The 27,874-nt window shown below is 45.5% G+C and overlaps 1 protein-coding gene across 2 annotated transcripts in view; it reads left to right on the top strand.

The window, feature by feature from the left end:
- Window positions 1-269: 269 nt before the first annotated feature.
- The window catches only part of CERK (ceramide kinase), a 36,771-nt gene continuing 9,166 nt past the window's right edge, over window positions 270-27,874 (top strand). The window contains exons 1-9 of one of the 2 annotated variants that reach the window (XM_035127926.3): window positions 270-639; window positions 10,070-10,183; window positions 11,929-12,051; window positions 13,631-13,756; window positions 16,467-16,530; window positions 19,875-20,020; window positions 25,352-25,426; window positions 26,322-26,474; window positions 27,332-27,437. In XM_035127926.3, coding sequence (XP_034983817.1) covers window positions 492-639; window positions 10,070-10,183; window positions 11,929-12,051; window positions 13,631-13,756; window positions 16,467-16,530; window positions 19,875-20,020; window positions 25,352-25,426; window positions 26,322-26,474; window positions 27,332-27,437 — 1,055 coding nt within the window. In that variant the 5' untranslated portion in view covers window positions 270-491. The remainder of the gene's footprint in view (window positions 640-10,069; window positions 10,184-11,928; window positions 12,052-13,630; window positions 13,757-16,466; window positions 16,531-19,874; window positions 20,021-25,351; window positions 25,427-26,321; window positions 26,475-27,331; window positions 27,438-27,874) is intronic. The other variant, XM_035127927.3, reaches the window with a different exon arrangement.

Raw genomic sequence — 27,874 nt, 5'->3', positions numbered from 1 at the left:
TGGGGGTTCCCCTTCCACGTCGGGCCCATTGCTAAGATCCCATCCACCCACCCACCCCACGAGAATCGCCTCCCTCCTCCCTCTTCCTGTTCCTCCTGCCGTCGAACATCCAAAGGGAGCGGAAGAAGAAGAAGTGAGGGCAGCTCCAGTTGAGGGCAAGAGGCGGCGGCTTCATCGGCGGCCGCTGGGCTTGCGCGAACTCACCTCCCCCCTCCCTTTCTCCCCCACGCCCCCCTCCCTCGCCGCCGCTACCCACGCGCATGCTCCGTGAGATGGGAGCTGCGAAAATTCTGAAGGATAACAGATTCTAAAATGCCAGGCTGGGCAGAGGCGCTCGCGCAGGCGGACTGAGCGGCGGCGGCGGCGGCGGCGCCAGGCAGCCTCGCTCGCCATCCTCCCCGGGCCGCCGAGAGCGAGGGCCGCCCCCCGTCAGCCGCGATGCCGCTCGGGCGGAGGCAGCTGCCGGAGCCCCGCTGAAGGGGACCGGAGCCATGGGCGAGAGGTCGCCCCCTCCGGCTGGCCGGTGGACCCGGCTCGTCTCCTCGCTGGTGCTGGGGCAGCGCGCCTGCGAGGTCGCCCTGGACCCGGAGAGAGGCGCCTTGGAGTGGACGGAGCAGCCGCAGCCGCGCGGGGGGAGAGGTGAGGACGCTTTGGGGGAGCGGGGGGAGGGGGCTCCGAGCCACGTGCAGAGTGCCGCCGCCGCCTTCTACCTCCCCACCTCCAAAACACTGACACTCCCCCCCCTCCTTCTCAATTTAAGCTGTGGTTGTGGTGGTGGTGACGCTTTCGGATTCAGGACTCCGAGCCATGTGCAGAGTGCCGCCTTCTCCCTCCCCACCTCCAAGACACTGCCACTTCCCCTCCCCTTTTCAAGTGAAGCCATGGTGGTGGTGGCGCTTTCGGAATCAGGGCTCCGGGCCATGTGCAGAGTGCCGCTCCCAAACCACCACCACGGGTCCTTTGACATTGATGGACTACAACCTCCCACTCTCCCTACCCAGCATGGCCAGTGGCCGGGGATGATGGGAGTTGTAGTCCATGAACATCTGGGGGCCCAGGGCTGGGCAAGACTTTGAAGGCCGTTGGGGAGCGCCGAGGATGCTTGGAAGCAGGGCAAGGGCTTCAGATGGCTGGTCGTGGTGCAAATATATGGGGGGAATATTAAGAAATCCCCATAGGCTTGGTTCACAAGTGGGTTTGCAGAGCATCGAGAAACAGCTTTGGTTTGAACCGGTTTGAAACACTGTGCACCAGCTTTGCCGGGCCGTTGGCAGATCCGGCATCACTTTAAAACTTTGCTTAGGGGTATTGCCAATACAGATCCCTCTATACCTCTGAAAAATGGTTGCGCTATTTAACTCATACAGAGCTGTCTTGTTTGGTGGCCCATGATAATCAGTGTAAGGCAGGGCTGGCCCAAGATATTTTGCCACTTGAGGCGAGTCACAAAATAACACTCCCCTCCCTGTCAGGAGATCAAACCTATCCATTCTTAAGGAAATCAGCCCTGAGTGCTCCCTGGAAGGACAGATCGTGAAGCTGAGGCTCCAATACATTGGCCACCTCATGAGAAGAGATGAATCCTTGGAAAAGACCTTGATGTTGGGAAAGATGGAGGGCACTAGGAGAAGGGGACGACAGAGGACAAGATGGTTGGACAGTGTTCTCGAAGCTACGAACATGAGTTTGACCAAACTGCGGGAGGCAGTGCAAGACAGGAGTGCCTGGCGTGCTATGGTCCATGGGGTCACGAAGAGTCGGACACGACTAAACGACTAAACAACAACAACCCTGTCAGGGGAGAAGCGATGAGTGAAGATCGACATCAGGAACAAGGGAGGAATAAAGATCTACTTTGGGATCTGCTGCCCCTGTGGATCTAACCACCTGAGTCAGTCTTCTTGCCTCACCTTGCCACTTCTACCACCCAGTTCAGACTTCTCTTGAAGCTGGGGCATGACTTCTCCCCAGCTGTTATTTTTCCAGGGCCTGTGCAATGAGCTTTGTTCTCTTCTCATTAGTGTTTGCATCATTTGTCAGCATCACAGCCTGAAAGGTTTCACATTCCTGTTTAAATATTTGCTAGTCAGATATGCAGGGAGGAGAGTCTGTGTGAATGAAAGATGTGTTGATGACATTTCACTGGTTCTGAAAACTGCTCTTACAAGTTCAGTGGGCGGCAGCAGCTCCAAAGCCTTCTAAGAAAGTTACGTGCTTTGTTTTATTTTATTTTTTGCCGCTGGCTATGTTTGTATTTTAAATATTTGTAAAGTATTGGCAGTTTTGTTTTTTAAGAGTGAACACAGAGAGATTTGCACTGCTACATACAGGGTGTTTGGACAATGGCTAGTAAAAGTTCTTTTACAATTGTCAGTCTTAATCAGTTAATTGTCCCTGTTTGCCCATTACAGTAGGTCAACTTTTTTAAAAAAAATAAAAAAATGGCCTGGCCTAGTTCAATGTCAGTTCTACATGCTGCACATAAGAACTGCAGTCTGTTGAGAGCCTGTTCACACAATACAGCTTTTGAAGACACTATAAATACAGTTTTTGACCTGGCATATGTTCCTATGAACAAACTTGTTTAAGCCAGGCATTCGTTTTCAGTGAAAGGAAGTACCCCAGCGTCTAGATCAGCGATGAGGAACCTGTTGCCCTCAAGACATTGCTGGACCTCAGCTGACCTCAGCTCCAGCAACATGGCCAATGGGCACGGATGATGGGACTTGTAGTCCAACAATATATAGAGAGCACAGGACCCTTGTCCTCAGTTCCTTCCTGCAGCCCTAATTCAATCTACTGTTTTCACCCTTGGCCTTAACTCTGTACTCAGATCAAGCAGCAGATCCTGCAGTTAAACTGCCATCCTGGACGTACTCAGAAATAAGTCCCATTGAGTTAAATAGGCCTTACCCCTGGGTCAGTGTATATCAGACTGTTCCCTAACTCTCTTGCGGTGCACTGTGGACAGATCTGGGCCATCCTTTCAGGGTGACTCAGGTATGTTTGTTCTACAAGGGCACGCACAGCAATAATCCTGGATAACGTTTAAAGTCCCCCACCCTCAGTCTTAGCCATGCCAGCCATTGCACCTTCTCTCTTCCTGTCGTCCTGGAAGCTCAGGAGCAGCTGGCAGGAAGGGGGGAGGCAGTACAACCTTCATTTCACTTTGAATTTGTATACCACCTTTCTAGATTACGATGCACAAGGCAGTTTACAACAACAAAATATAACCTGGCCTCCCAGCTCTGCCTCAGCTTGCAGCTCCTCCCCGCTGGCTGTGACTATCACAGCTCTCTTTTCAGGGCTTCTGGCTTCATAGCAACCTCTCTTTCTTCTGTGCTTCAGTTAGACCAGGCTTCCTCAACCTCGGCCCTGCAGATGTTTTGAGACTACAATCCCCACCATCCCTGACCACTGGTCCTGCTTGCTAGGGGTCATGGGAGTTGTAGGCCAAAAACATCTGGAGGGCCGAGGTTGAGAAAGCCTGAGTTAGACCAAAGTCAACGTGTTCTTCGTCTCTACCATGAGCAGAGCCTTTCCTGCGCAGCCCCAATGCTATGGATCGGTCTTTGGGTATTAACCGCTCCTCTGCCCTGTTTTAAAAGGTAAAGGGACCCCTGACCATTAGGTCCAGTCGTGACCGACTCTGGGGTTGCGCGCTCATCTCACATTATTGGCCGAGGGAGCCGGTGTATAGCTTCCAGGTCATGTGGCCAGCATGACAAAGCCACTTCTGGCAAACCAGAGCAGCACATGGAAACGCCGTTTACCTTCCCGCTATAGCGGTTCCTATTTATCTACTTGCATTTTGATGTGCTTTCAAACTGCTAGGTTGGCAGGAGCTGGGACCAAGCAACGGGAGCTCACCCCGTCACAGGGATTCGAACCGCCGACCTTCTGATCAGCAAGCCCTAGGCTCAGTGGTTTAGCCCACTATTTTCCACTTTTGTATTCTAGTACAGTGGTACCTTGGTTTATGAACTTAATCCGTTCTGGAAGCCTGTTCTTAAACCAAAGCATTCTTAAACCAAGGTGTGCTTTCCCTACTGAGGCCTCCCGCCGCCGGTGCCCTTCCACCGATTGGCTTCCATTCGGCTTCCGAGGCAAAGTTCGCTAACCGGAACACCTACTTCTGGTTTTGCAGAGTTCGTTTGCCGAATAGTTTGTGAACAGGGATGTTCGTAGACCGAGGTACCGCTATATTGTTATTGTTTTAGTTATTGTAAGCCGCTATGCAACTGACTTCACTGAATACTGTAACAGGACAGCCACATATTTAGTAACTCATATAAGGATAAATAATTGTGCATATCTCATACGATCCATGGCTTCTCCCAGAGTCCCAAGTCGATTTGAAGACAACTGGTTATTTCTCCTGCTGCATTCCCTCTGAGGAAAGTGGATAAGGGTCACATAGTGACATCTCTGTTCAGCTCCCTTGACTTTCATGCGCCATTTCTCAATGGCATCTTACGGAAATAATAGCCAGCCAGAGAAGCAAAGTGTTCTGCCCCTGCTTTGCCAGCTCTGCTGGCTTCTGTACTGCTGAGAAAGTAAAATACAATGCCAAACAGGCAGGCTTGTCAGGCAGAAACAGAGCATTCTGCTTTACCTGCTGAGGAGGTGACGAGCAGTGAAGGGGGGACCGGTTTACGAAGAGTGTCAGGGGCCCGATCCAGATTTGGCCCGAAGCTGGAAGTTCTCTCACCATCTCCCACAGCCCACTACAGCTGAGGTCTCTTTGGCTTCCCACCATTCTGCTGGATCCATCTCTTGTTTTCCAGGATCAGATTAGGTGAGCCGCTCAGATTAGGTCGCTCAGATTAGGTCCGATTAAGCCCTTCTCATGGAAGCTCATGGAATTTCAAGCGAACTTTCAAATGTACTTGGAAGTAGGATCAACACAGGATCTCTCAGTACTGTACTTCAAAGCCTGCTTCCTCATCAGTGCCAGATTTACGTATAAGCTAAACAAGCTTTAGTTTAGGGCTTCACTCTCTTAACCCCCCCCCAAAAAAAATTTAAAGGGAGAAAAACACAAAGGCTGTTTCCTGATGAATAGCCTTTGGACTATAATGTACAGTAACTTAAATAGACAACTATCTTTAGGGGGGGGAATTCCTCCAAAGCATTTTATTTTAAAAATCCAATTTAAATCAAAAAGTTCTGATTTAAATCAAAAAGTTCCTATTTAAATCAAAAAGTTCCGATTTAAATAATAAGAAATATCAATTTTTAAAATTTATTATTTTGTAAAATCATTGATTTTTATCCACCATGGTCTTACCTGCCCTTCCCAGCCCAGCAAACATTGGCTGCCTGAAGTGATCATCTCATGTGCCTAATGATAGTGCTGGAAATTGGGGCTGGATTGAGAGAAATTTTGACATGCCACTGGCATTCTGTTAGATTGTTGTTGTTGTTTAGTCGTGTCCGACACTTCGTGACCCCATGGACCATAGCACACCAGGCACTCCTGTCTTGCACTGCCTCCCGCAGTTTGGTCAGACTCATGTTCGTAGCTTTGAGAACACTGTCCAACCATCTCATTCTGTTAGATAAAAAGATCTTAAAAGCCAGAGAACAAGCTTCTCCATTTGTTTTCTGCCCCCCTCTCTCTTTTAAATATCTCTATGGCCCCTTCAAGTAACTTGTTCAATACTTTCAAATCCACCTTAAGCTTTGTGTGTCAATAAGTAGTGAAATGCCAGGACTCTTGAATATGGCCTTCTTTAGTGAACTTGAGAACCTGACCTACTTCTGGAGCTATTTAACTCAACATTTTAAAAGATTTGTAACGCTACTCCTCAATCTTAATCTGATTGGGCCATTGCAGGAAACAGGAAGCTCTCCTTTTGCAACCAAAATACATTGAAAGAGAACCGAAGAACCTGGAAGCGAGAAAGTGAGAGGCTTTGGGAATGAGGGAAAAACCCCGGCAATAATAAAGTGCACTGCTGCATGCTTTGATCTCCTGCCAAAATAAGCATTGTTTACCTGAGGAAGATGAATACATAAGGGAAGTATCAGTTGATGAGCTGTCTGGCGAGACTGGCCTCTTACATAACAGGAAGCCCTGTAACACAGCACAGCCCTATGTACAGTACTTAGTCAAGAATAAAAAGGTGAAGGGGGAAAAATAGGTCAAGTCAAGAATGAAGGCCTTTTGTAATAGGGAGATTTACCCTTACATAAGCTTGAACAGAATTGCATCACCAGCCCCTTAAATTGTACCAGGCTTGCCAAAAACATCAGTGTCTGTAGTTTCCTGCCACCCCTTGGACAGGGTTGAGGAATCTCTGGTCCTCCAGATGTTGTTAGACTCCAGCTCCCATCAGCCACAGTCAGCATAGCCAATGGCCAGGTTGTTAACAGTCCAACCACATCTGGAAGGCCAAAGTTTCTTCCACCCCCAGTGTTCGAAATTAGCCAGGCGCCAGATGCATTTAGAAATGTAGAGATCATAGTAAATCCTTTTGTGGGTGTTGTCCTTTCCCCCCAATAAATTATTATTATTATTATTATTATTATTATTATTATTATTATTATCAATTTATTTATATCCTGCCCATCTGGCTGGGCTTCCCCAGCCACTCTGGGCGGCTTCCAACAAAAGATCAAAAACATGATAAAACTTCAAACATAAAAGACTTCCCTAAACAGGGCTGCCTTCAGATGTCTTCTAAATGTTAGATAGTTGTTTATTTCCTTGACATCTGATGGGAGGGCGTTCCACAGGGTGGGCGCCACCACTGAGAAGGCCGTCTGCCTGGTTCCCTGTAACTTCGCTTCTCGCAGAAGGCCCTTGGCCGTGGATGAAAACCAGGAGCTGGCCCTAGACATGACATAAGTATAGAATAATAATTATGATAATGAATAGCTGAGCACAAATAATTTGTGGTCCAGCACCATCATCTCTCTCTCTCTCTCTCTCTCTCTCTCTCTCTCTCTCTCTCTCTCTCTCTCTCTCTCTGTGTGTGTGTGTGTGTGTCTGTCTGTCTGTCTGTCTGTCTGTCTGTCTGTCTGTCTGTCTGTCTGTCACCAGCCCCTGACATTTATACAAGTTTCTCAGAGCAGGTTAGTAGATTTTGGAGTCAACTTGCTCTCCAGCTAGCGGCCCTGCCAAAGATCCGTTAAGGGATCAGCCTCAGGCACTGCAAATTCTTACTTTGGATTACCATTTCAGTTTCTGAGATCGGTGATGCTAGTTTTATCACGTGTTACTTTTACACGTTGCTTCAGTTAGCAGGATTGCAAAATGTGACCAACACGTTTTGGGAAATACAGTATTTGTTGTTGATATGTGCTTTGCATCGAAGGCAGAATTGCGCCAGGTTCCTTGGAAGTGATTAAACATATTGTTATGAATATAATGGGTGGGGAGGGAAGACCCCCCCCCCAAACCCAATAAATGAATGAACATCAGAATCTAGTTCATATTTGATAGGGTTGCCATGCATCTTGAATTTCCCAGACACAGCCGGTATTCAGCCTTTGTGAACAGCGTCTGGGTGGAAATCACTGAAATGTCTGGGAACATCCGGACGCAGGGCAGCCCATACACTTTTTTGTCTGGATTTTCACTTTTTGAAATATGGCAACCCTATACTTGAAGTTTTGGAGGGAAGATTCCAGGCCAGTGGAGAAATACAGGCTGATCTTCCTTTCCAAGCCGGGGCCTCACTTGGGATAGAGGTGTTAATATGACAAAAGGAATCCTTGGTCCTGGGCAAACAGAGGTTGCCAAGGTGATGGGATGTATATGAGTGGTAACAGGAAATGTGTGCTGGGAAGAAGAGAGGAAAAAAGGCAGAGATCCATCTTTGGCTGGCTGGCCGATGGGAGGCTGGGAGAGATGCCTTGAGCTCCACTGCAGTGGGAAACAAGCCCCTCTTGAATTGACTGTGTTGCAAGAGCTGGGCTCCCTCCCTCCCCAACTCTGGTGTAAATACAGTATGTGAATAAATCATATTTCTTAAAGCTGTGACAGTCTCTGCCATGTATTGCTACTCAAAGGAGCACAGAGTGCCTGGAATCTTGGCGCAGATTGGGGGTGGCACCCAACCTTTGAAACAATATTTTGGAGCAAAGGGTTTTCCCTCATCTGGAAACATCTGTATAAAGGGAAAGACCTGCTTAGAGGACTGTTGCACGGTCAGATACATGACATCATCATCATCACTATTACTACTACAGTCATACCTCGGTTTAAGTGCGCCTCGGTTGAGTATTTTCAGTTTAAGTACTCCGCGGACCCGTCTGGAACGGATTAATCCAATTTCCATTACTTTCAATGGGAAAGTTCGCTTCAGGTTAAGTACAGACTTCTGGAACCAATTGTGTTTGTAAACCGAGGTACCACTCTACTACTACTACAGTGGTACCTTGGTTCTCGAACGTAATCCATTCCGGAAGTCTATCTGACTTCCAAACTTCCTGCACTCAACTTCCTGTACTCAAACGGAAGCTGCGTCAGCCATTCGGTTTCCGAAAAACGGAACACTTACTTCCAGGTTTTGGGCGTTCAGGAGCTGATTTGTTCGTCAACTAAGCCGTTCAAGAACCAAGGTTCTAATCTACTATATTATTATTATTATTATTATTATTATTATTATTATTATTATTACTCGCCTTTTCCTCAGGCCAGGAATCAAGGCGGCTTAAAGATAAACTAGAAGAAACTAAAAATATTGGAAAGATAGTCCGTGAAACATAATGAAACACAGAATGAAAACAACGCACATACTGTATAAAACATCTATTAAAAATATAGATAATAACAACAACAAAAACATCACACCACCAGCACTTTCCTTAAAAAAAGTCAGTTTCTAAAAGCATGTTAGAATAAGGCCTTCACCTGCCAAAACAACAACAACAACAACAACAAGGAGGAGCCAGTCTAATTTCTTTAGGGAGTTCCACAGTTTGGGAGCAGCTACCGAAAAAGCCCTGAACCACGTCCCCACAAAGTGTGAGGACTATGAGGGTGGAGGGACCAAGAGAGGGGCCTCCACTGAAGATCTCTGGGCCCATGAAGGTTTGTTAGAGAGAATACAGTCATCTTCTATTCTCTAACTTGGTATAAAGTAAGTAGCCTCTCATATTTGTGGTATAAGCCACTGAGCCTTGGGCTTGCTGATCGGAAGGTCGGCGGTTCAAATCCCCATGAGCTCCTCATTGCTCTGTCCCAGCTCCTGCCCACCTAGCAGTTCGAAAGCACGTCAAAGTGCAAGTAAATAGGTACCGCTCCAGTGGGAAGGTAAACGGCGTTTCCGTGCGCTGCTCTGGTTTCGCCAGAAGCGGCATAGCCATGCTGGCCACATGACCCGGAAAAACTGCGGACAAACCGCTTCTCCCTCGGCCAGTAAAGCGAGATGAGCGCCGCATCCCCAGAGTCGTCTGCGACTGGACTTAACTGTCAGGGGTCCTTTACCTTTACCTTTTTAATGCCATCATTATGACTTGTCAAGCATCTTCTCTAAAAGTATTGTGTTCCCAGAGAGTATCCTGAATTTTCATGGTAGTTAAAGGTAAAGGGACCCCTGACCATTAGGTCCAGTCGTGACCGACTCTGGGGTTGCGCGCTCATCTCGCATTATTGGCCGAGGGAGCCGGCGTATAGCTTCCAGGTCATGTGGCCAACATGACAAAGCCGCTTCTGGCAAACCAGAGCAGCACATGGAAACGCCGTTTACCTTCCCGCTATAGCGGTTCCTATTTATCTACTTGCATTTTGATGTGCTTTCGAACTGCTAGGTTGGCAGGAGCTGGGACCAAGCAACGGGAGCTCACCCCGTCACAGGGATTCGAACCGCCGACCTTCTGATCAGCATGCCCTAGGTTCAGTGGTTTAGCCCACAGCGCCACCTGGGTCCCCTTCATGGTAGTTACCTCCCAATAAAATGGCACACCTTTCCATTACTGCATTTTGGTCGGGCCTTTGTACCTGCATGTCGAACCGCCTCTCTTAATTTTCCACATTTTCTTCTAGAAGCAGAAGCTGAAGGACTCTGATACTGTGTAGATCTTCCTCACAACACTGCTCTCTATCTCTTTTTCGCAGAGAGCTGTGCCGTGCCTATATCTGAGATTATTGCTGTCGAGGAAACAGAAATCGATAAGAAACAATCTAATAGTGGGAAATGGCAGAAAATGGCAAAGCCACATGCATTCACAGGTAAAACACAACTGCAGCGCCGTTTTTTAAAACATCTGTTTGCTGAATGTTTGCAATATTCTTCCAAGCGGTGAGAGAAATCTTACCACTCATCCGCTTTCTCGCCAAGAAATCGTTTGGAGTAAGTTACCACTTGGCATAACATAATCTATATTCCACCCTCACCAACCCTCAATTGGAGAAATGGCCGCAAAACACTGCAGAACACAATAGCGTCATTAACTACCTTACCCCTCTGCCTGTCTTGCACAAAAAGGAACTTCAGGGGGCATATTAAGGGAAAGCAAGCAATAAATGGTTTTGACTTTGCCTTTTGACCCACTAGGGTATATGCCTGGACTTAGCATGTGTGAATTTTCACCATACACAACCTTCAAATTATACGGCATCATTAAGTGCTTTAAAGTAGTGGCAGGATGCATATTTTCACATGTGCTCTGTATTTTATATACCTATAATATAGAAGAGTTTTTTAAATAGATGGCATAGCTATACTGTAAACTTAACCAAGGGTTTATTGATTGCTTAAATGCCCAAAGTGTTTGTTTGTTTTTAACCTAAAGTCCTGCTAAATCTTGCCCCCAATGGAATCCATTAAATGGTCAGGGTTTTCTGCCTTGTATCTGCACTTTAAAAATGGTAATTATTAACATTCTGACAGGTGGTTTTCCTCACAGCAGATTCTTCTTTCCCCCCCACAAAGGAAGAGCAAGACCTGCTTGACTTCAAAATATAAACCTTAAAAAATTGAGAAGCCCTCCCTGTCTGAGGTGAAAGGGCAAGTGCTCAATTAGTTTCTAATTCTTTTGAATACCTTGTGAAGAAATAGAGAATTTTCCTTCTACAGTAGTGAAATATGAGACATTCTGGATACCTTGAAATGAATCTTTGTTTGCATAGGACAGGCATCCCCAAACTTGGCCCTCCAGATGTTTTGGGACTACAACTCCCATCATCCCTAGCTAACAGGACCAGTGGTCAGGGATGATGGGAACTGTAGTCCCAAAACATCTGGAGGGCTGAGTTTGGGGATGCCTGGCATAGAAGTTCCACACTTTGCAGTGTTAGCTGACACCTGAAAGTAGACTTTCCAGTGCCTTTTCCCCAAATCTGGAAAGTCGGAGGCTGTTTCCGAAAGACCTTCAGCCAGCTTTATAAAATTACAGTTTAATTTGGAATGACTTCCCCATTTTTGGTGCCCATACCTTGAAGCTACTGTCACATACCAACTGAAAGAGAGGAACGTTAATTAGGAAGTCAAATCTCGTCTATGCCGTATAACTGACTTAGTGGTCTCTCTAGTCCCATTCGGAATTATAATTCATGCGTTGGTCTAATAAGCGGGTGGGGCCATAACAAATAGCCCCACCCCAAGTCTCCGTGTATACAGTGTGAATGTCTGCAGAGAGGGAGTCCTTGCTCTGGGTTCCAGATCACATGGGGCTACCTGGGACATGTGACACTGGGGGCGGAGCTAGTCAACAGGCCCACGCCCACTTCTAGATACAGCTTCTTTTTCTTTCTTCTTCAGCCTCAAATTCCCACCTGCAGTGCAGGGATAGTGATGCCGGTCTATCTTATTGGACTGTTGTACGTTTTAATGAGATTATGCACCCTACCAACCTCTATATAAATACTAAGTTCCATTATGTTTTCTGGAGTTAATTTCGTCGCGCGTTTAAAGGACTCTTCAGAGGGAACTCTGCCTCCCTCATGTGTACATAACCCCTTTTGTTTGTTTGCAGTGCACTATGCGAAGAGAGTACATAATCACCGCTGGCGGTGCAAAGACGTGACCTTCTGGTGCATTAATGAGCAACTTTGTAATCAGTGGATGCATGCGCTCAGAGAATTACTTGATTTGCAGAGTAAGTCCTCAATGCGCAACTTGTTTCCTCCGCTGCCTTTGATGGAGATCAAAATCCTTGAGGACAGCAAACAAAAAACGGGGCAAGGGGTTTGTTACAGGTGCCGAGAGCCATTAGGAACCCCCAATTGCCTCCTAGAGCTACCAGTTCCCAGAGTGGTTTAACAACCAATCCCTCTTTGCGGGGAATTTTGGGAATTGTAGCCCTGGGCAGAGAAATAATGTATAGTGTTAACATGGCCCTGTTTTAGGCTAGGGATGGAGAACCTCTGGACCTTTCCTGTGGCATTATTCCAACTGCCAGCAGCCTCGGCCAGCATGGCCAATGGTCAGGGATGATACATGAACTCTAGAACCATCTGGGACATAAGTGTAGGAGAAGAAGATTAAAGATAAGAAAAAACAGGAGTTCATTGATAACTGCAAACCTCTAAAGCAGGCATCCCCAAACTGCGGCCCTCCAGATGTTTTGGCCTGCAACTCCCATGATCCCTAGCTAACACGACCAGTGGTCGGGGAAAATGGGAATTGTAGTCCCAAACATCTGGAGGGCCGAAGATTGGGGATGTCTGCTCTAAAGAGTTACTTAAAAAATAAGTGATGCAATCTGAATTCGGTAGCAGCTTTTGAATAAGCTCTGTAAATAAAGGTTAAATGGGCTAAAACAGATATCGTGTATATAGATACGTATGTGTGTGTGTAATTATATTATATTACCGTGTTTCTCATATTATAAGACATGTGGTATATTATATTATATTATATTATATTATATTATATTATATTTATTATATTATATTATATTATATTATATTATATTATATTATATTATATATTAATATATGCATATTAATATTTTACTATGATTTTGCTGGTGTATTTATGCAATAGGTTTACTAGAGTGGAAATATGTTGAGAAGGACGGGAAGTCAAATTTATGAAGATATATACCTCTTGGGTGGAATTTTTATTTTGATGAGTTTGATTTACAGACTATAAAATGTCTTTGATGTATGGATGTAACTACGGTTGATAAAGCGTTAAATAAATAAAAGGGGGGGGAGAAGAAGTAGCCTGGCTGCCTTGAATTTATTGCAGGAAAATGTGATAAAACTACCCAAAGTAATTATAGTTCATTTAACTATACATATCACCAAAAAAATCATGCACCCTTATCCGTTTTCTGGCCTATTGCTTGAACATCTTTTTCAAAAACTGAAAAAGGGAAAGAATGCTGGAATAGGGCTTAAAATGAATAATAATAATAATAATAATAATAACAACAACAACAACAACAATAATAATAATAATAATAATAATATATTATTTATACCCCGCCCATCTGGCCGGGTCTCCCCAGCCACTACTGGGTATGACATTGGCTGAAAGTTTGTGGAAATCTTTTGGTACTCTGTTCAGTCATGATAACGTTTTTTACATTTGAATCATTATATCCAATGAAATTGCTTTGTAAAACCAGCAACCACAAAACAACCCACTGATGCATGAAGGAATTTAGGAGCAAAGAATCCCAAAAAACTATTTAGTTTTAACTGGTATACCCTTTTTCACTTTGGCAGCCTCTAGACCAAAGCACTTGCTTGTATATGTTAATCCGTATGGTGGGAAAAAACAAGGAGAGAAGATCTATGAACAAACGGTAGCGCCATTGTTTAGCCTAGCCTCCATTTCAACAGATGTCATAGGTGAGTAATGTAAAAAATGGTCTGTTATAATAAAAAGCGTTCCTTCATCTTGTGCATGTTTTAGAAAGAACTGCCTTTAACTGAATTCCATGTCAATGCTGTCACGCAACAGAGGTTTGCCACTGAACCTACACAATTCCGGTTTCTCAATTCCGGTCAGGAAAGTTGTGCCGCAACGCAACCCAGCACACTGTGATACTGTGGAGACACTTAAGCAGCAGTTGCACAAACCATGGTGCAGACTGCACATCCCACCTGCATTTCCACATCCGGCCTGCAGCAGCCGCTTGGCTCGGGTCTCAGGTCAACCCCGAGGGCATCGTAGTGCAAATATGCCCGTTTGTTGAGAAACAGCTGCAAGGGTTTGCAGAGTGCTTTCTGAGTCCTGAAATAAACAAATAAGCATGCATAGCACAAAAGGAAAACACCTGGAAACATTTGCATGTGCTTTTTTTTAGTTGTCAACAAGAGAACAAGCCCTGGCCAGTGGTGCCTGAGCCTCTCTCTCTTTCCTAAATGTACACAGCCTTGCTCGAGTTCAGCTTGCCATCGCTGTGCTGAGAAAGACTCCTAAGAGATTGGACAGGCCTTTGTGCATGTTGCTGGAAGGCTTTCTGGCAACTTACTATGTGTGTGTATTTTTAGACAGGGGCTGTGAAAACTCCAAGCGTTTTGCAGCCATGTTGTTTGTACAGGGTTCACCTCATATTTGGCACCGGCGTAAATACTTTCCAAATCCACGCTGAATATAGATTACAGGATTGTTGTTTTCCTTTCAAGGAGGCTGATGACCATGTCGTAGCTACTTAGCCCTTTTCTTATCCAGCTATTATGCACTTGCTTCTTTTGCTGGAATAAGGGTCCATTTTTTTCCATAGGAAACTTGGGTGATTGCCCCAAAGGGAAGCATTTGCTAGCTGGGAATAAAAAACAGCATTTGAGGCCCTGGGGCTGGCAGAAATCTGGTGAAATTTCTGCAGGCCAGGCTCTATCACAGACCCTCCAAGTGTCCCCATTTTCCAGGGACGTCCCTGATTTAGAGAAGCCGTCTCAGTTTCTGATTTGATCCCAGAATTTCCCACTTTTCCTTAGGAAGTCCCTATTTTCATTGGCTAAATGTTGGAGGGTATGGAGTTATCCGGACCCCGAGCCGTCTGAAGGCAATCCTGTATAGCGAAGGTTTTTTTTTAATGTTTTATGATTTTTTTATATACATGTTGGAAGCTGCCCAGAGGGGCTGGGGCAACCCAGTAAGATGTGTGGGGTATAAATATCAAAATTACTGTATTGGGCTGGATATAATTCCAACCCAAGTTAAAGTGCGGCTTATATTCGTGGCCTTGCGAGAGAGCCCTCGCCCGCCCAGGAAGCAGTGTGGGGCAACAGTGCCCAGCCCGCCGGCCGCTCCCAAGCCTCCCCTGAGCCACCCTTGAATTTTAAAGGTGCAGTTTATTTGAGAGTGCAGCTTATATTCTGGTCAATACGGTATCATTATGGAATAAAGGTAAAGGGTCCATTAGTCCGTTAGGTCCATTCGTGGACAACTCTGGGGATGCGGCGCTCATCTCGCTTTAATGGCCGAGGGAGTCATGTGGCCAGCATGACAAAGCCGCTTCTGGCGAACCAGAGCAGCGCACAAAAACGCCGTTTACCTTCCTGCCAGAGCGGTACCTATTTATCTACTTGCACTTTGACGTGCTTTCGAACTGCTAGGTGGGCAGGAGCAGGGACCGAGCAACGGGAGCTCACCCCGTCGCGGGGATTCAAACCGCCGACCTTCCGATTGGCAAGCCCAAGGCTCAGTGGTTTACACCACAGCGCCACCCGCCTCCCTATCATTATGGAATAGGATGTCCCTATTTTCGTCAGAGGGTATGCTGTCATACAAGCAAGAAGTGAAGAAGCTGTGGCTCTCCAAAGGAGGGAAATACGTTTCCCATCATCCTTGAATCATTGGGAACGCTGGCTGGGGCTGATGGGAGTCCACCACTGGGTTCCTCATTCCTGGTAATCTGGGTTCATAAACCCAGCATCATCTGGCATGCCACAATTGTGGCAGTGTACACTGTGGTTGCAGTTTGCCCGTGGAGACGAGTCTACTGCAGCCCTGCCCTGTTTCATGAATGAGCCATATCTGCATTCCATAATGGCTTTCTATATTGCCATACACAAGGCAGTTTGCAGGCAGAAGAAACAACAGAGCATGCAACCAAGATCACGCAATCTGATCACAAAAAACCCCCTGCATTTTAAATGAACTTGTATTGACTAAAGCAATAAATAACCCATAAGAATGTAATAATGCAGCGTAAGATGAACTCTCAAAATATCAGCAGGTTATTAGAACAGGAATTCACTCTCAGCAATTGCAGCGAATGATTACCAAATTGTAATCAATAAAAATGTTAGCAGAGTTACAGTACGTAAAATAGATGGGCTAGGCCTGGATGACACCCTACATAATAATGGGTGGAGCTGCAGCTTGGTCAAATACTGTATGATATGGTTTATCACCATCCTGCCGCCTTACAGTAGCCTAGGCTGCTTTCTCCCTCGGGCAGCTGCAACAACAATAAGTGTCAGGAACCAAAATGGTCATAAACCAGTAGTTTTCTCCCTTCCTTAACCATTTATGCACACATATGATCCTCTTTTTAATATAATGTTTTAAAGCTGTTTGTTCCTTTTCTCCCCCCCCCTCCCTCCTCAGTCACTGAACACGCTAATCATGCTAGGGATAACTTGCTCGAAGTTAATCTAGAGAAATACGATGGGTAAGTTCTCTCTTTCTCTCTTACATTAATCTGTTTTTTTAGATAAAGTACACAGTCTGCATGTGCCCTGCTTAATAGACAACTGGAATGACTGCCCAATAATTTGGGAATCCCCTTTAGTGTGCAGATTGCTGCGAGGAGCTTGCTTCAGCCACCCGATTTAGCGCCTCTCTTTCTGACCTTAATTCCCGGGCACTTGCGGAGGCTGCAGTCCCTATCGATTCATAAACAAATACCAAAGAGAGCCTGCTTAGTATTGTAGTCTTAGGAGACGGAGATGTCCCCGTGATGTTTTGAAACCATTGGGGTGTTGTACTGCTGAGCGGGCTTTGGCACATCTTGCATTTTTCTCTAGTGGCGTAGGAGAGCTGAAAATAATGCCAATATATTTCACATCTGTTGACCAATCCGCCGCTTTGGTTTCAGATAATATGTGGGTAGACGAGACCCAAAAGCCCAGTACCCAGATTTTCATGGTCCTCTAGCAGCTACGGTGGCTCGTTTTCCAGATTGCAGAGCCTGCTGCTCAAATGCTCGTTGCCTTTGCTTTCTGGTAATTTAGGAGACGTATGAGAAACGGCGATGCCTTAATTCATGCCCAGTGAAACAGAAGTTCCTCTCGGCCCATAAATCTTCTGGGAAAGCTTCGTAATGCCTAATGATGCCCTTTTATCGACGGCGTAGCACATTTATTTATCATTGTGCATGTTTATAATCCTCACTGGTATATTCTCAGAAAGTTTAGCCAATTCTAATTGCCCTTTGGGAGGAAGATTGGGGGGGGGGAGGAGAGATATCCCCAAGCCAGCTAATTTCCCTTCTGCTCTCCTATTTCTGCGCATACAGGCTATAATCCAACAGAACTGGTCCATGCATATAGCAGGGCTTGTCTGTCGCTGGCGATGGAAAAGCGTTGGCTGCATTCCCAGCTCTCTTTCCCTCCCCCCTCCCCCTGAATCCTACAACGCATGCACAGATCTCGGGATTATGGGCACCCTGGAATAGGAATGCTAATTCGCTGCTTCTGCCTTGGCCGCTAAGGCGGAGATTAATTAAACCCCCAGGTGCCCGGCTAATGCAAGGCCTTCTTACCAAGTCACAATTCCTTGTGCATCAATCCTCCCCTAATTACTACAACGCCGAGTCAAATAGTATTGAGATTCCAATTACGCCGGGCATGGAAATGGTTGTAGGAGGGGACAGGCATCCTGGATCATTCCTGAGGCTCAGAATATATGGACGCTCTAGTTGTTATAGACAGATTGGCTGGCGGTTACAAGCAGACAAATTACCACCGTTCTATACCAATCCCGCATCATTTCCAGTTGCTGTCTTTGTCCCTCTGGTCTCGCTAACATAAGAGAGAGCTTTGGAGAGGAGGTGTTAACTTTGAGCAGCGGATGCTCGAGATAATGCAGTTGTGGTAGGGGAAAAAATGTGTTTCAATTTATCTTTTCAAATACAGCAGATATCTCACAGCAGATGATGAGGCAGCAAATGCAGAGCTAGATGAGATGATGGGTTTCCTGTTGTCCAAATGTGACATGTGGAGCTTTCTGTCTGTCTCTGGGACATATTACAGCCAGCTATTGAACCTTAGGAGAATTCAGCCACCTCTAATGAATTAACGCTAGTTTCTGCTGTGCGTTTAAACATCACCTGAATGGGGATCAACCCGGCAGCTCAGCGTTCCTTGAAAACTTTCCCAAATGAAGACTTCCCCATTGCAGAAAGCTGGTAAAGTGGTACCTTGGTTCTCAATCCATTCCAGAAGTCCGTTCTAAAACCAAAGCGTTCCAAAACCAAGGCACGCTTTCCCATAGAAAGTAATACAAAATGGATTAATCCGTTCCAGACCCCTAAAACAGCAATTTAACGTGAATCTAATGAGACCATTGATCCATAAAATGAAAGCAATAATCAATGTACTGTACTATAAAATAAATAAGACAGTATTGTAGATGATTAAAAAATATTAATTCTTACCTGCACTGATGATAATCATTGTTTGGATGGGGGGCTTTTATCCATTTCCGCAGTCACACAATCAATAGCTGAACCCAGTAGCTGAACTGGGTTCCACACAGCCACAAAAACAAATTAACCGAAAAAGCCTCAAAAACAAAAATGCAAAATAAATGGCAAAAACAAAAGCGCCAAACTTAATCCTTTCCGGAAGTCCATTTGACTTCCGAAATGTTTGAAAACCAAGGTGCAGCTTCTGATTGGTGCAGGCGCCACAGGAACAATAGCCAACAGCTGCATGAGACGTTTGGCTTCTGAAAAATGTCCGTAAACCAGAACACTTACTTTCGGGTTTGGGGCATTTGGGAACCAAGGCGTTTGAGAACCAAGGCATTTGAGGACCAAGGTACCACTGTATCTTGCAGTACCAACTGGCGAGGAATTTGGTTGGAAATATCCACAGGATTAGTCCCTGCCAATGTGGTTGGGTCATTTAAATGATCTCCCAGCCATTTGTGCACCTGGGGGATCGCAGAAAGGAATATTCAGTTGCTCACAAACTCCATAGCTGCCAAGTACCCCGTTTTTCCCGGGAAACCCCCGTATTTTCTTACGTTTCCCGCTGGTCTCCCGAATGGATTTATATCCCGTAAATCCCCTGGAAAGCAGCTCCGGAAATCGGGCAGCGCTGGCATCAGAAGTCGCTTCTACGCATGTCCGGAAGTGCGTAGAAGCGACTTCTGGCGCTGCGGGCATTTTGGAAATGGGCAGAGCGGCTCCGGAAGTCGCTTCTATGCACTTCCGGACATGCGCAGAAGCGACTTCCGGTGCCGCGCTGCTGCTGGTCCCCGGATTTTTCAATCCGGAACTTGGCAGCTATGCACAAAGTCTTGCTGTCCATGGTAAAATCTTCAGAACAGCAGCCCAGCTGTAAGATGATAAGAAGCAGTGGTGTTTGTTGAGACTATGAATGGTAACTCATTAGGTGAAATACCTGTAATTTGGAAGAGGAACAGTATTCCATGTTTATGTCTGCCTTGTGTTTACTGTTTTGTTTTCAACTGATGTCTGTGAGTACTCGCAAAGGAACAGCAGAAACTAGGGGAGAATTATTTTACAATTAGCCCCAACTCTGCCCCCTCCCCCGCCCCCAAACAGGTTTACAACTGTTCTGTGATCTGAAATTACATTTTGAATGGATTAATTCCAGACACACAGTGAACCAGCCTGAAGAACTTGATAAGGGAGGTTTTTCTTTTTCTTTTTTGCTTCTTCCTTGATAAAGTGAACCATTTCTATTGTGTTGGGAGTGTTTGACATATTTGTTTATTCCTTCGTTTGCCGTGAGCGTGCATCTTAATTTGTGTATTTCCCGGCAGTGTTGTTTGTGTTGGTGGGGACGGCATGTTCAATGAAGTGATGCATGGTTTGATTGGAAGGACGCAGAAGGATTCTGGCATAGATCAAAATAACCCCAAAGCACCATTAGTCCAGTGCAATATCAGGATTGGCATAATCCCGGCTGGTAAGAATTGCAAAACGACGGCTCACTTTCGCCATACGTCATTATATTGCGGTTGTGATTTATGACATGTTTCGTCAGCCCCCCAGGTTGTGCGGCAAGGAACCTAGCCTAGAACCACAAACGTGGGCACAAATCGGCTGCTGGTATTTCGAGGTTGTCTGTTTCTGTGCAAAAAGGAGCACATGAAGGGAAACGACAGAATCGCAACCAGTTGCCAGATCTCGCATCACCCCAACCTCTGTGCGTTTAGCCAAACCCATGAATGGCTCTCTTCACAGATAATGGAGGGATATAGAGGTCAGAGACTGCAACATGCAGATATCATCCTGCTTGTTTCTTTTCCATGCGATCATTCTACATCAGGCATCCCCAAACTGTGGCCCTCCAGATGTTTTGGCCTACAACTCCCATGATCCCTAGTTAACAGGACCAGTGGTCAGGGATGATGGGGATTGTAGTCCAAAACATCTGGAGGGCCGAAGTTTGGGGATGCCTGTTCTACATGGCTGGATGTGCCATCAGCCCCAACTGTTATGGCATATTAAGATTTCAAGGACACAGAGTTTGTGAGATAATTGAGCCTTCTATTATTATTATTATTATTATTATTATTATTATTATTATTATTATTATTATATTAATTTATATACCGCCCTATACACGGGGGTCTCAGGGCGGTTCACAGAATAAAATCAAGATACAAACCCACAAAATACATAATAAAAATAAAAACAACAACCCAATAGCCCCCCACCAAAACACACACACACACACACACACACACACACACAAAACATTTTTAAAGGGCATAAGATGTAAATCAGATCAACCAAAGGCCTGGTTAAAAAGGAACGTTTTTGCCTGGCACCGAAAGATGTATAATGAAGGAGCCAGGCGAACTTTCCTGGGGAGAGCATTCCACAAACGGGGAGCCACTGCAGAGAAGGCCCCGTTCTCGTGTTGCCACCCAATTATCACCAGCATTCTTCCCCCTTTCTCTTGGGCCAGCCAGTTTTACCCCAGAAGGACCTTATTTAAAGGAGCCTGGAACCCTATGTTCAGGAACAGCACCCCAGTTTTCCATCGCTGTCCCTCCATAGTTCAGGGAGCTTATAGCAAAAAGGACAGCGCAGGATTACCACCCTGCATTTATTCTACATTGCTTTAGCAGATTTATAGCGTTTGGGCTATGTTTTAGATTCAGGTCGTTTTGTCTTTTGTAAAGATTTAACATTGTCTCTTTGTTTGTTGTTTGTGGGCTGTTAGTACCCTTGACATGTGTTTTCCAGGACTGTCTATTCTCACTGGAACAAGCCCTAGTCCTTTTATTTATTTGTAAAGGCAAGCTTTTCAGGTTTGCCTGAATGTGTGTTCCTAGCCAATTCTACAGCATTTAGAGAGCTATGGACACATCAGGATTTAGTCTAAATAAAGAACACATCTTGGTGGATTTTGCTAGGAATAGTTTGGACTTCACACCTGCCCCATGAGCCCTCAATCTATCGCTTTCCTTTTAAATTGGGAAGTATCCTCTAATCTCTTTATTTTTATTTGGTTATGGACATGATTTATACTTTGCCTTTCAACAGGTTCCCAGGGGAACTGACAAAATGTTTAAAATGGTGCTAAACAAATTAAGACAAAAGCATTAAAACACAGGCAGCAGAAGTAATAATAATAATAATAATAATAATAATAATAATAATAATAATAATAATAATATTTATTTATTTATACCCCGCCCATCTGGCTGGATTTCCCCAGCCACTCTGGGCAGCTCCCAACAGAATATTAAAAACACAATAAAACATCAGACATTAAAAACTACCCCAAACAGGCTTGCCTTCAGTTGTAAGAGCAAATGTGAAGCGGGAGAAAGGCAACTTTAACACAGAGCAGGGGTCAGCAAACTTTTTCAGCAGGGGCCGGTCCACTGTCCCTCAGACCTTGTGGGGGGCCGGACTATATTTTGAAAAGAAAAAAAAAGAACAAATTCCTATGCCCCACAAATAACCCAGAGATGCATTTTAAATAAAAGGACACATTCTACTCATGTAAAAACACCAGGCAGGCCCCACAAATAACCCAGAGATGCATTTTAAATAAAAGGACACATTCTACTCATGTAGAAACACCAGGCAGGCCCCACAAATAACCCAGAGATGCATTTTAAATAAAAGGACACATTCTATTCATGTAAAAACATGTTGATTCCTGGACCATCCATGGGTTGGATTTAGAAAGCGATTGGGCTGGATCCGGCCCCCAGGCCTTAGTTTGCCTACCCATGACATAGAGTCTAAAAGCTGGGATTTATTATTCTCCTTTATTCTTAAAAGGTCTTCACTCGTGGCACAGATACCTGCCACACCTTAGACACCCAGTGAAGGACCTCTGTTGTAAGTCTTACTGCATGGGCAGGCGTGCGAGGAGAAAAGTCTGGCATCCCCAAACCATGAAGGTCCTTAAAGCCCCCAAACAACTTTTGAAGACTTGAAATGACCTGGGAGCCAGCACAGTTGGCAGAGCACAGCTTTGTGGTTGTATTTTGGACTAACTGCAGTTCCCGAACCATCTCCAAGGGCAGCCCCTCTAGTCACTAATGCAGTAGTCCAGCCTTCTCCAAGCCGGTGGCCTCCAGGCGTTTCAGAGTCCGGCTCCCATCAGCCCCTGTCAAAGGCTGGAGGTGTGCTTTCGGCATGCAGCAAACACTACAGAACAAATATGCCAGTTGTGCCTCTATGGGGAGGGACTTCCACAGTTTCAGGGGCTGCCCTCTCCCGGCCACCATTCCCCACATTTTTTTTGGGGGGGGTGTCCTTCCTTATATTGGTCGGCTGTGCAGTGAGGAGGGTCTCAAAAAGGAATAACTTCTGTAGTCCCCATACACCCAGGATGAGAAGGTAGGGCTTCTAAGCTAACAAGGCTGTTATTAATTTTACATTATTTTATCTTATTTGCACTAAGTTACATTCTGAATTTTCAGTCTGGTTTCCAGAATGACTCTTTCCCCAATGGATTGATTTCCTTGTGTTCTGCCTTAAAAACACACTTCTGTTGCTTGGAAGTCCTATTATGATTCCCAGCTTTTTATTAGATGGAGAGAAGTGCCGCAATCAAAAATTCAACCCAATTGAATCAGGATTTTTTGGGTGGGCTTTCGGAGTCTTAAGTGTATCTCCCCGGGTCAGAAATATCTGCTTGATATTACCTTGGCTTTCGGACTCAAAATGTCATGGATGTATCTCCCCAGGTCAGAAATATCTGCTTGATATAAACTTGATGTTCATTAACTTGCAGAGATTTCATTGGTATGAATTCACTGGTCTGCTCTGTAAAGAGCGGCTCAAACGGTTCCTGTCTTTTCCCTTCATTTAGCTGTGTTCATTCCACCTACCTGCCTGACAAATCAAAATTTTGCTTAAGCACGCACTAAGCCTAATTCTTTTGTTCTGCCCTGGACAAACAGCATCAGCTTGACAAAAGGATTTCCACCGCAGCTCTGTAACAACAGATCAATCTCCCTCTGCACCTCTCTCGAAACATTGCGTTGACCCTCCTGCCTGAGTTATCAAATGGACTAGGAGAAAGCAAACACCACGACTCCGTCCTGTCAAACTGCATAAAATGGTTTGCGAGAGAGGCGAGGGAAGGAAATGTCTCTCCTGTCTGCTGGATGAAAAGGAAGAAAACTCTACATTCGGCTGTCCCAGGGCCATTACCGTACCCTAAGCAATTCCATCCTGCTTCCCCACATTTTGGATATTCAGCACATGTCGACGTTCACATGTGGAAGCTGACAGCCCCAAGAGGGGGAAACCAAAGTGTCTGACAGTTCAGATAGTCGCTAGCGAACGTTGACATGTTGCCTAAATGGAGCAGTTAGCTTTCCTTAGTATATGTTTGAGAAGCGGGGGGGATATACGTCTGTTTTCAGGAATTCCAGGGCTCAGTTCTGGGGCCTGTGCTATTTAACAGGTTTACAAATGACCTGGATGCAGATGTAGAAAGGGTGCTGCAAATTTGCACATAACTGGAAGCTGATACCAATAGCAAACACCATAGAAAACAGATTCAAATCTGGAATGCTAGGCAGGCCAACAAGGTGAAAGTCAACGGACACAGATGTATTGCACTTCCTTGCAAAGCTGAACAGAAACAAAAGATGGAGGAGGCCTGACTCGTTTGAAAAGGATCTAGGGGTCCTGACTGGCTGTGAAACTGAACACGAGCCAGCAGTGTAAAGCATCTGCTAAAAAAGCGAATGCGATCTTAGGCTGCATTAAAAGAAACATCATCACGGGAAGTAATACTTCCAGTCTATTCTGTGCTGGTCAAGACTTATCCTGGAATGTCAAGCCCTGTTCCGGCACGTTTTAAGCGTTCAGTATTTCTGTCATTTGCTTTTCTCTGTTATACTGCCGTGCAAGATTTACAGGTACAAGTATTGAGAGACAGTGTGAAGTAGTGGTTAGAGCATTGGCCTAGAATCTAGGAGACCAGAATTCAGATACCCCAATCAGCCATGAAGCTCACTGGATTAGCTATTTATTTCAACAATTTGTAAACCACTTCATCCCAGTCGACTCCTAGCAGTGTATAAGAGATCCAACGCAATAAGAAAGACTAAAAAAAAAAAAGCGTTACAACTGTAAAATCACAAAGTTCAATTAAAAAGCCTGCAAGGTGGTTGTGTAGAGAATTTGGGAGAGGGGAAATCATGCAGGCCACCTTGAGCTCCTTGGAGGAAAGATGGCGGGGGAATGTAACATTTATTAATTAGTTAATACTTTTCTTTTTTTAAAAAGCAAGGCTTTTGTAGGAGAGCGTCCAAAAGGAAGCTGCCCTAAGTCACAGTACGTTGTACAGATTTGGATTCACACAGCAGGTTTAGAAGGTCCCTGTCAGTAAGTTAGAATCACCGGGCTGGAAATGGGTATAGATGCTCTGCAGGAAAACTCAGAAAGGTTACTGGACTGCAAAAAGAGTTGCCAGCTTGCTTACAGTGCTCACTCATAGCCTAAAAGGAAAAGAAGGCTTCAAAATATATCCCTGCCTGATCACCCAGAGCACCGCAGGCAGCTAAGCAAAACTATTTACCACCCTAAGGTAGTTCCTTCCTCTCTCTCATCCTTTGACTCACTCATACAAAGCACACAATGCAAGTAGAGAGCACAGAACCTTGGCGCTTCAAGATTGCACAGCTCTAGATAACTCAAGGAAGTGAGCCAATTCATATGGACAAGAAGATGATCGTGGGTTTGGTGGAGGGGGAAAGGAATGGCTGTTTTTTTAATGTGTCTTCACCATGCTGTAAAATTCCTTTTCCAGGTTCAACGGACTGCATTTGCTATTCAACGGTTGGCATCAATGATCCAGTAACTTCAGCCTTGCATATCATTGTGGGTAAGTCCTCGCCTACGGATTTTGTGCCCTTGGTGGCGTTTCCAGGGGCATGCCCACCAATTTTACGCTGTTTCTGTATTTCCCAGTTATGCGTTTCCCCCTCCCAGACTGGGTGCACGTCAGAGACCATTTCATTGGTGCCATGATGGCACAAATACATGTTATGTAATATTGCTCTGCCAGACAGTCGGTTTCTGGCACATGCATTTTGTGGGGTGTCCTGCCTTAACGTGTTGGTAAAATGTAGAAACCTTTTCGGCATAGCTGTTAGCTATAATTTTAACTTTCCCGTGCCTGATGTTCATATGGCGACAGGTGATTGGCAGGCTGAGTGTGGTTTGCCCCCAAATGGCCAAATTAGTTCCACGGAGCAGTTGTTCTCCACCACTCTCACAGACCCAAAGTGTCGTGCAGCAAACACTCTCTTTATCTCTCAATTCAGTGCTTGATTTGGGGACGCGGGTGGCGATGTGGTCTAAACCACTGAGCCTCTTGGGCTTGCCAATTGTAAGGTCAGCGGTTCGAATCCTGTAAATTTCTGTTGCTCTGTCCCAGTTTCTGCCGACCCAGCAGTTCAAAATCATACCAACGTGAGTAAATAAATAGGTACCGCAGTAGCGGGAAGGTAAACGGTGTTTCTATGCCCTCCGGCTCCCGTCACGGTGCTCCATGCACCAGAAGCGGTTTAGTCCTGCTGGCCACATGACCCAAAAATCGGGCTGCAGACAAACTCTGGCTCCCTCAGCCTGAAAGCGTGATGAGCGCCGCAACCCCATAGTCAAATTTGACTGGAGTTAGCCGTCCAGGGGTCCTCTACCTTTTGCCTCAGTGCTGTATTTGCAGACTAACACAATTGCAGAACTCCCTTATAATCTGAATTGTGTCTTGTCGACAGGCGACACTCAGCCTCTTGATGTCTCTTCAGTGCATCACCACGACACGTTACTGAAGTACTTTGTCTCCCTCTTGGGGTATGGTTTTTACGGTGATATATTAAAAGACAGCGAGGGGAAGCGTTGGATGGGACCCGTCAGATACGACCTCTCAGGTAACGTTTCGTATTTCGTTCTCCGTCCTTCAGTATGAACCTGCAGAGAACCAAGTTGCCAATATTTTCCTCCAAGGACAACCGTTACGGAGCCAGCCTCGTTATAAGAAGGCCGTGAATGTTACCAGCCTGCAAAAATGTTTACGGACCTCCTGAGGGCTGGCAAAGGAAAGGCAGAGGGGTTCAGCCATCCGTTAGCAGCCCACTAATAATAATAATAATAATAATAATAATAATAATAATAATAATAATAATATTTTATTTATACCCCGCCCATCTGGCTGGGTTTCCCCAGCCACTCTGGGCGGCTTCCAGCAGAAAAATAAAACACAACAATCTATTAAACATTAAAAGCCTCCCTGAACAGGGCTGCCTTCAGGTGTCTTCTAAAAGTCTGGTAGTTTTTTTCCTCTTTGACATCTGTTGGGAGGGCGTTCCACAGGGCAGGCGCCGCCACCGAGAAGGCCCTCCGCCTAGTTCCCTGCAACTTGGCTTCTCGCAAAGAGGGAACTGCCAGAAGGCCCTCGGTGCTGGACCTCAGTGTCCAGGCAGAATGATGGAGGTGGGCACGGGGGCTCCCACCTCATGGGAGACAGAAGGTGCCACCCTTGCTCTGCCAACCTCTGCATGCTGTGCCATCACCTCCTAAAGCTGCCAGGCTAATGCTTAAATATACAACTGCATATGAGCTAAACGGCGGGAGAAGGAAGCAACAAGCTTGGGATGTTTTTTTTAAAAAATCAATAAGAAGATGGCAAAGCAAGTGTCTCCGTGCAGTTCTGCAAGAGAACGGACAGAAATAATTTGTGTTGATTTATAAGACATAATCGTTTCTTAATCTCTCCCCCCCCCCCCAGGTTTCAAGACCTTTCTCTCTCATCATTACTACGAGGGAACAATATCCCTTCTACCAGCATCACACGCCGTGGGGTCTCCAAGAGATAAGAAGCCCTGCAGAAGTGGGTAGGCTAAACTACATTGCGCCCGGGTGTTGTTGTTTTTATCACCTCTGACTCCCAGGTCACTGCACTGCGTTGTCAGGATGCTGTCAGTGGCTCCCAGCTGGTTGCCCGAGAAAGTACAGTGGTACCTTGGTTCTCAAACTTCATCCCTTCCGGAAGTCCGTTCCAAAACCAAAGCGTTCCAAAACCAAGGCGCGCTTTCCTGTAGAAAGTAATGCAAAATGGATTAATCCATTCCAGACTTTGAAAAAAACCCTAAAACAGCAATTTAACATGAATTATACTATCTAACGATACCATTGAGCCATAAAATGAAAGCAATAAACAATATACTGCAGTCACACAATCAATCAACTGGGTTCCACAACTGGGTTCCACACAGTCACAAAAACAAAAACACAAAATAAACAGCAAAAACAGACAGATCTCAGCGTAACA

The sequence above is a fragment of the Zootoca vivipara genome, chromosome 9 (assembly GCF_965207765.1).
Source record: "Zootoca vivipara chromosome 9, rZooViv2.hap1.1, whole genome shotgun sequence".
In the NCBI taxonomy this organism is placed as follows: Eukaryota; Metazoa; Chordata; class Lepidosauria; order Squamata; family Lacertidae; genus Zootoca; species Zootoca vivipara.
The sequence above is the reverse complement of the archived record's forward strand: the minus strand, read 5'-3'. Positions and strand labels throughout refer to the sequence as shown.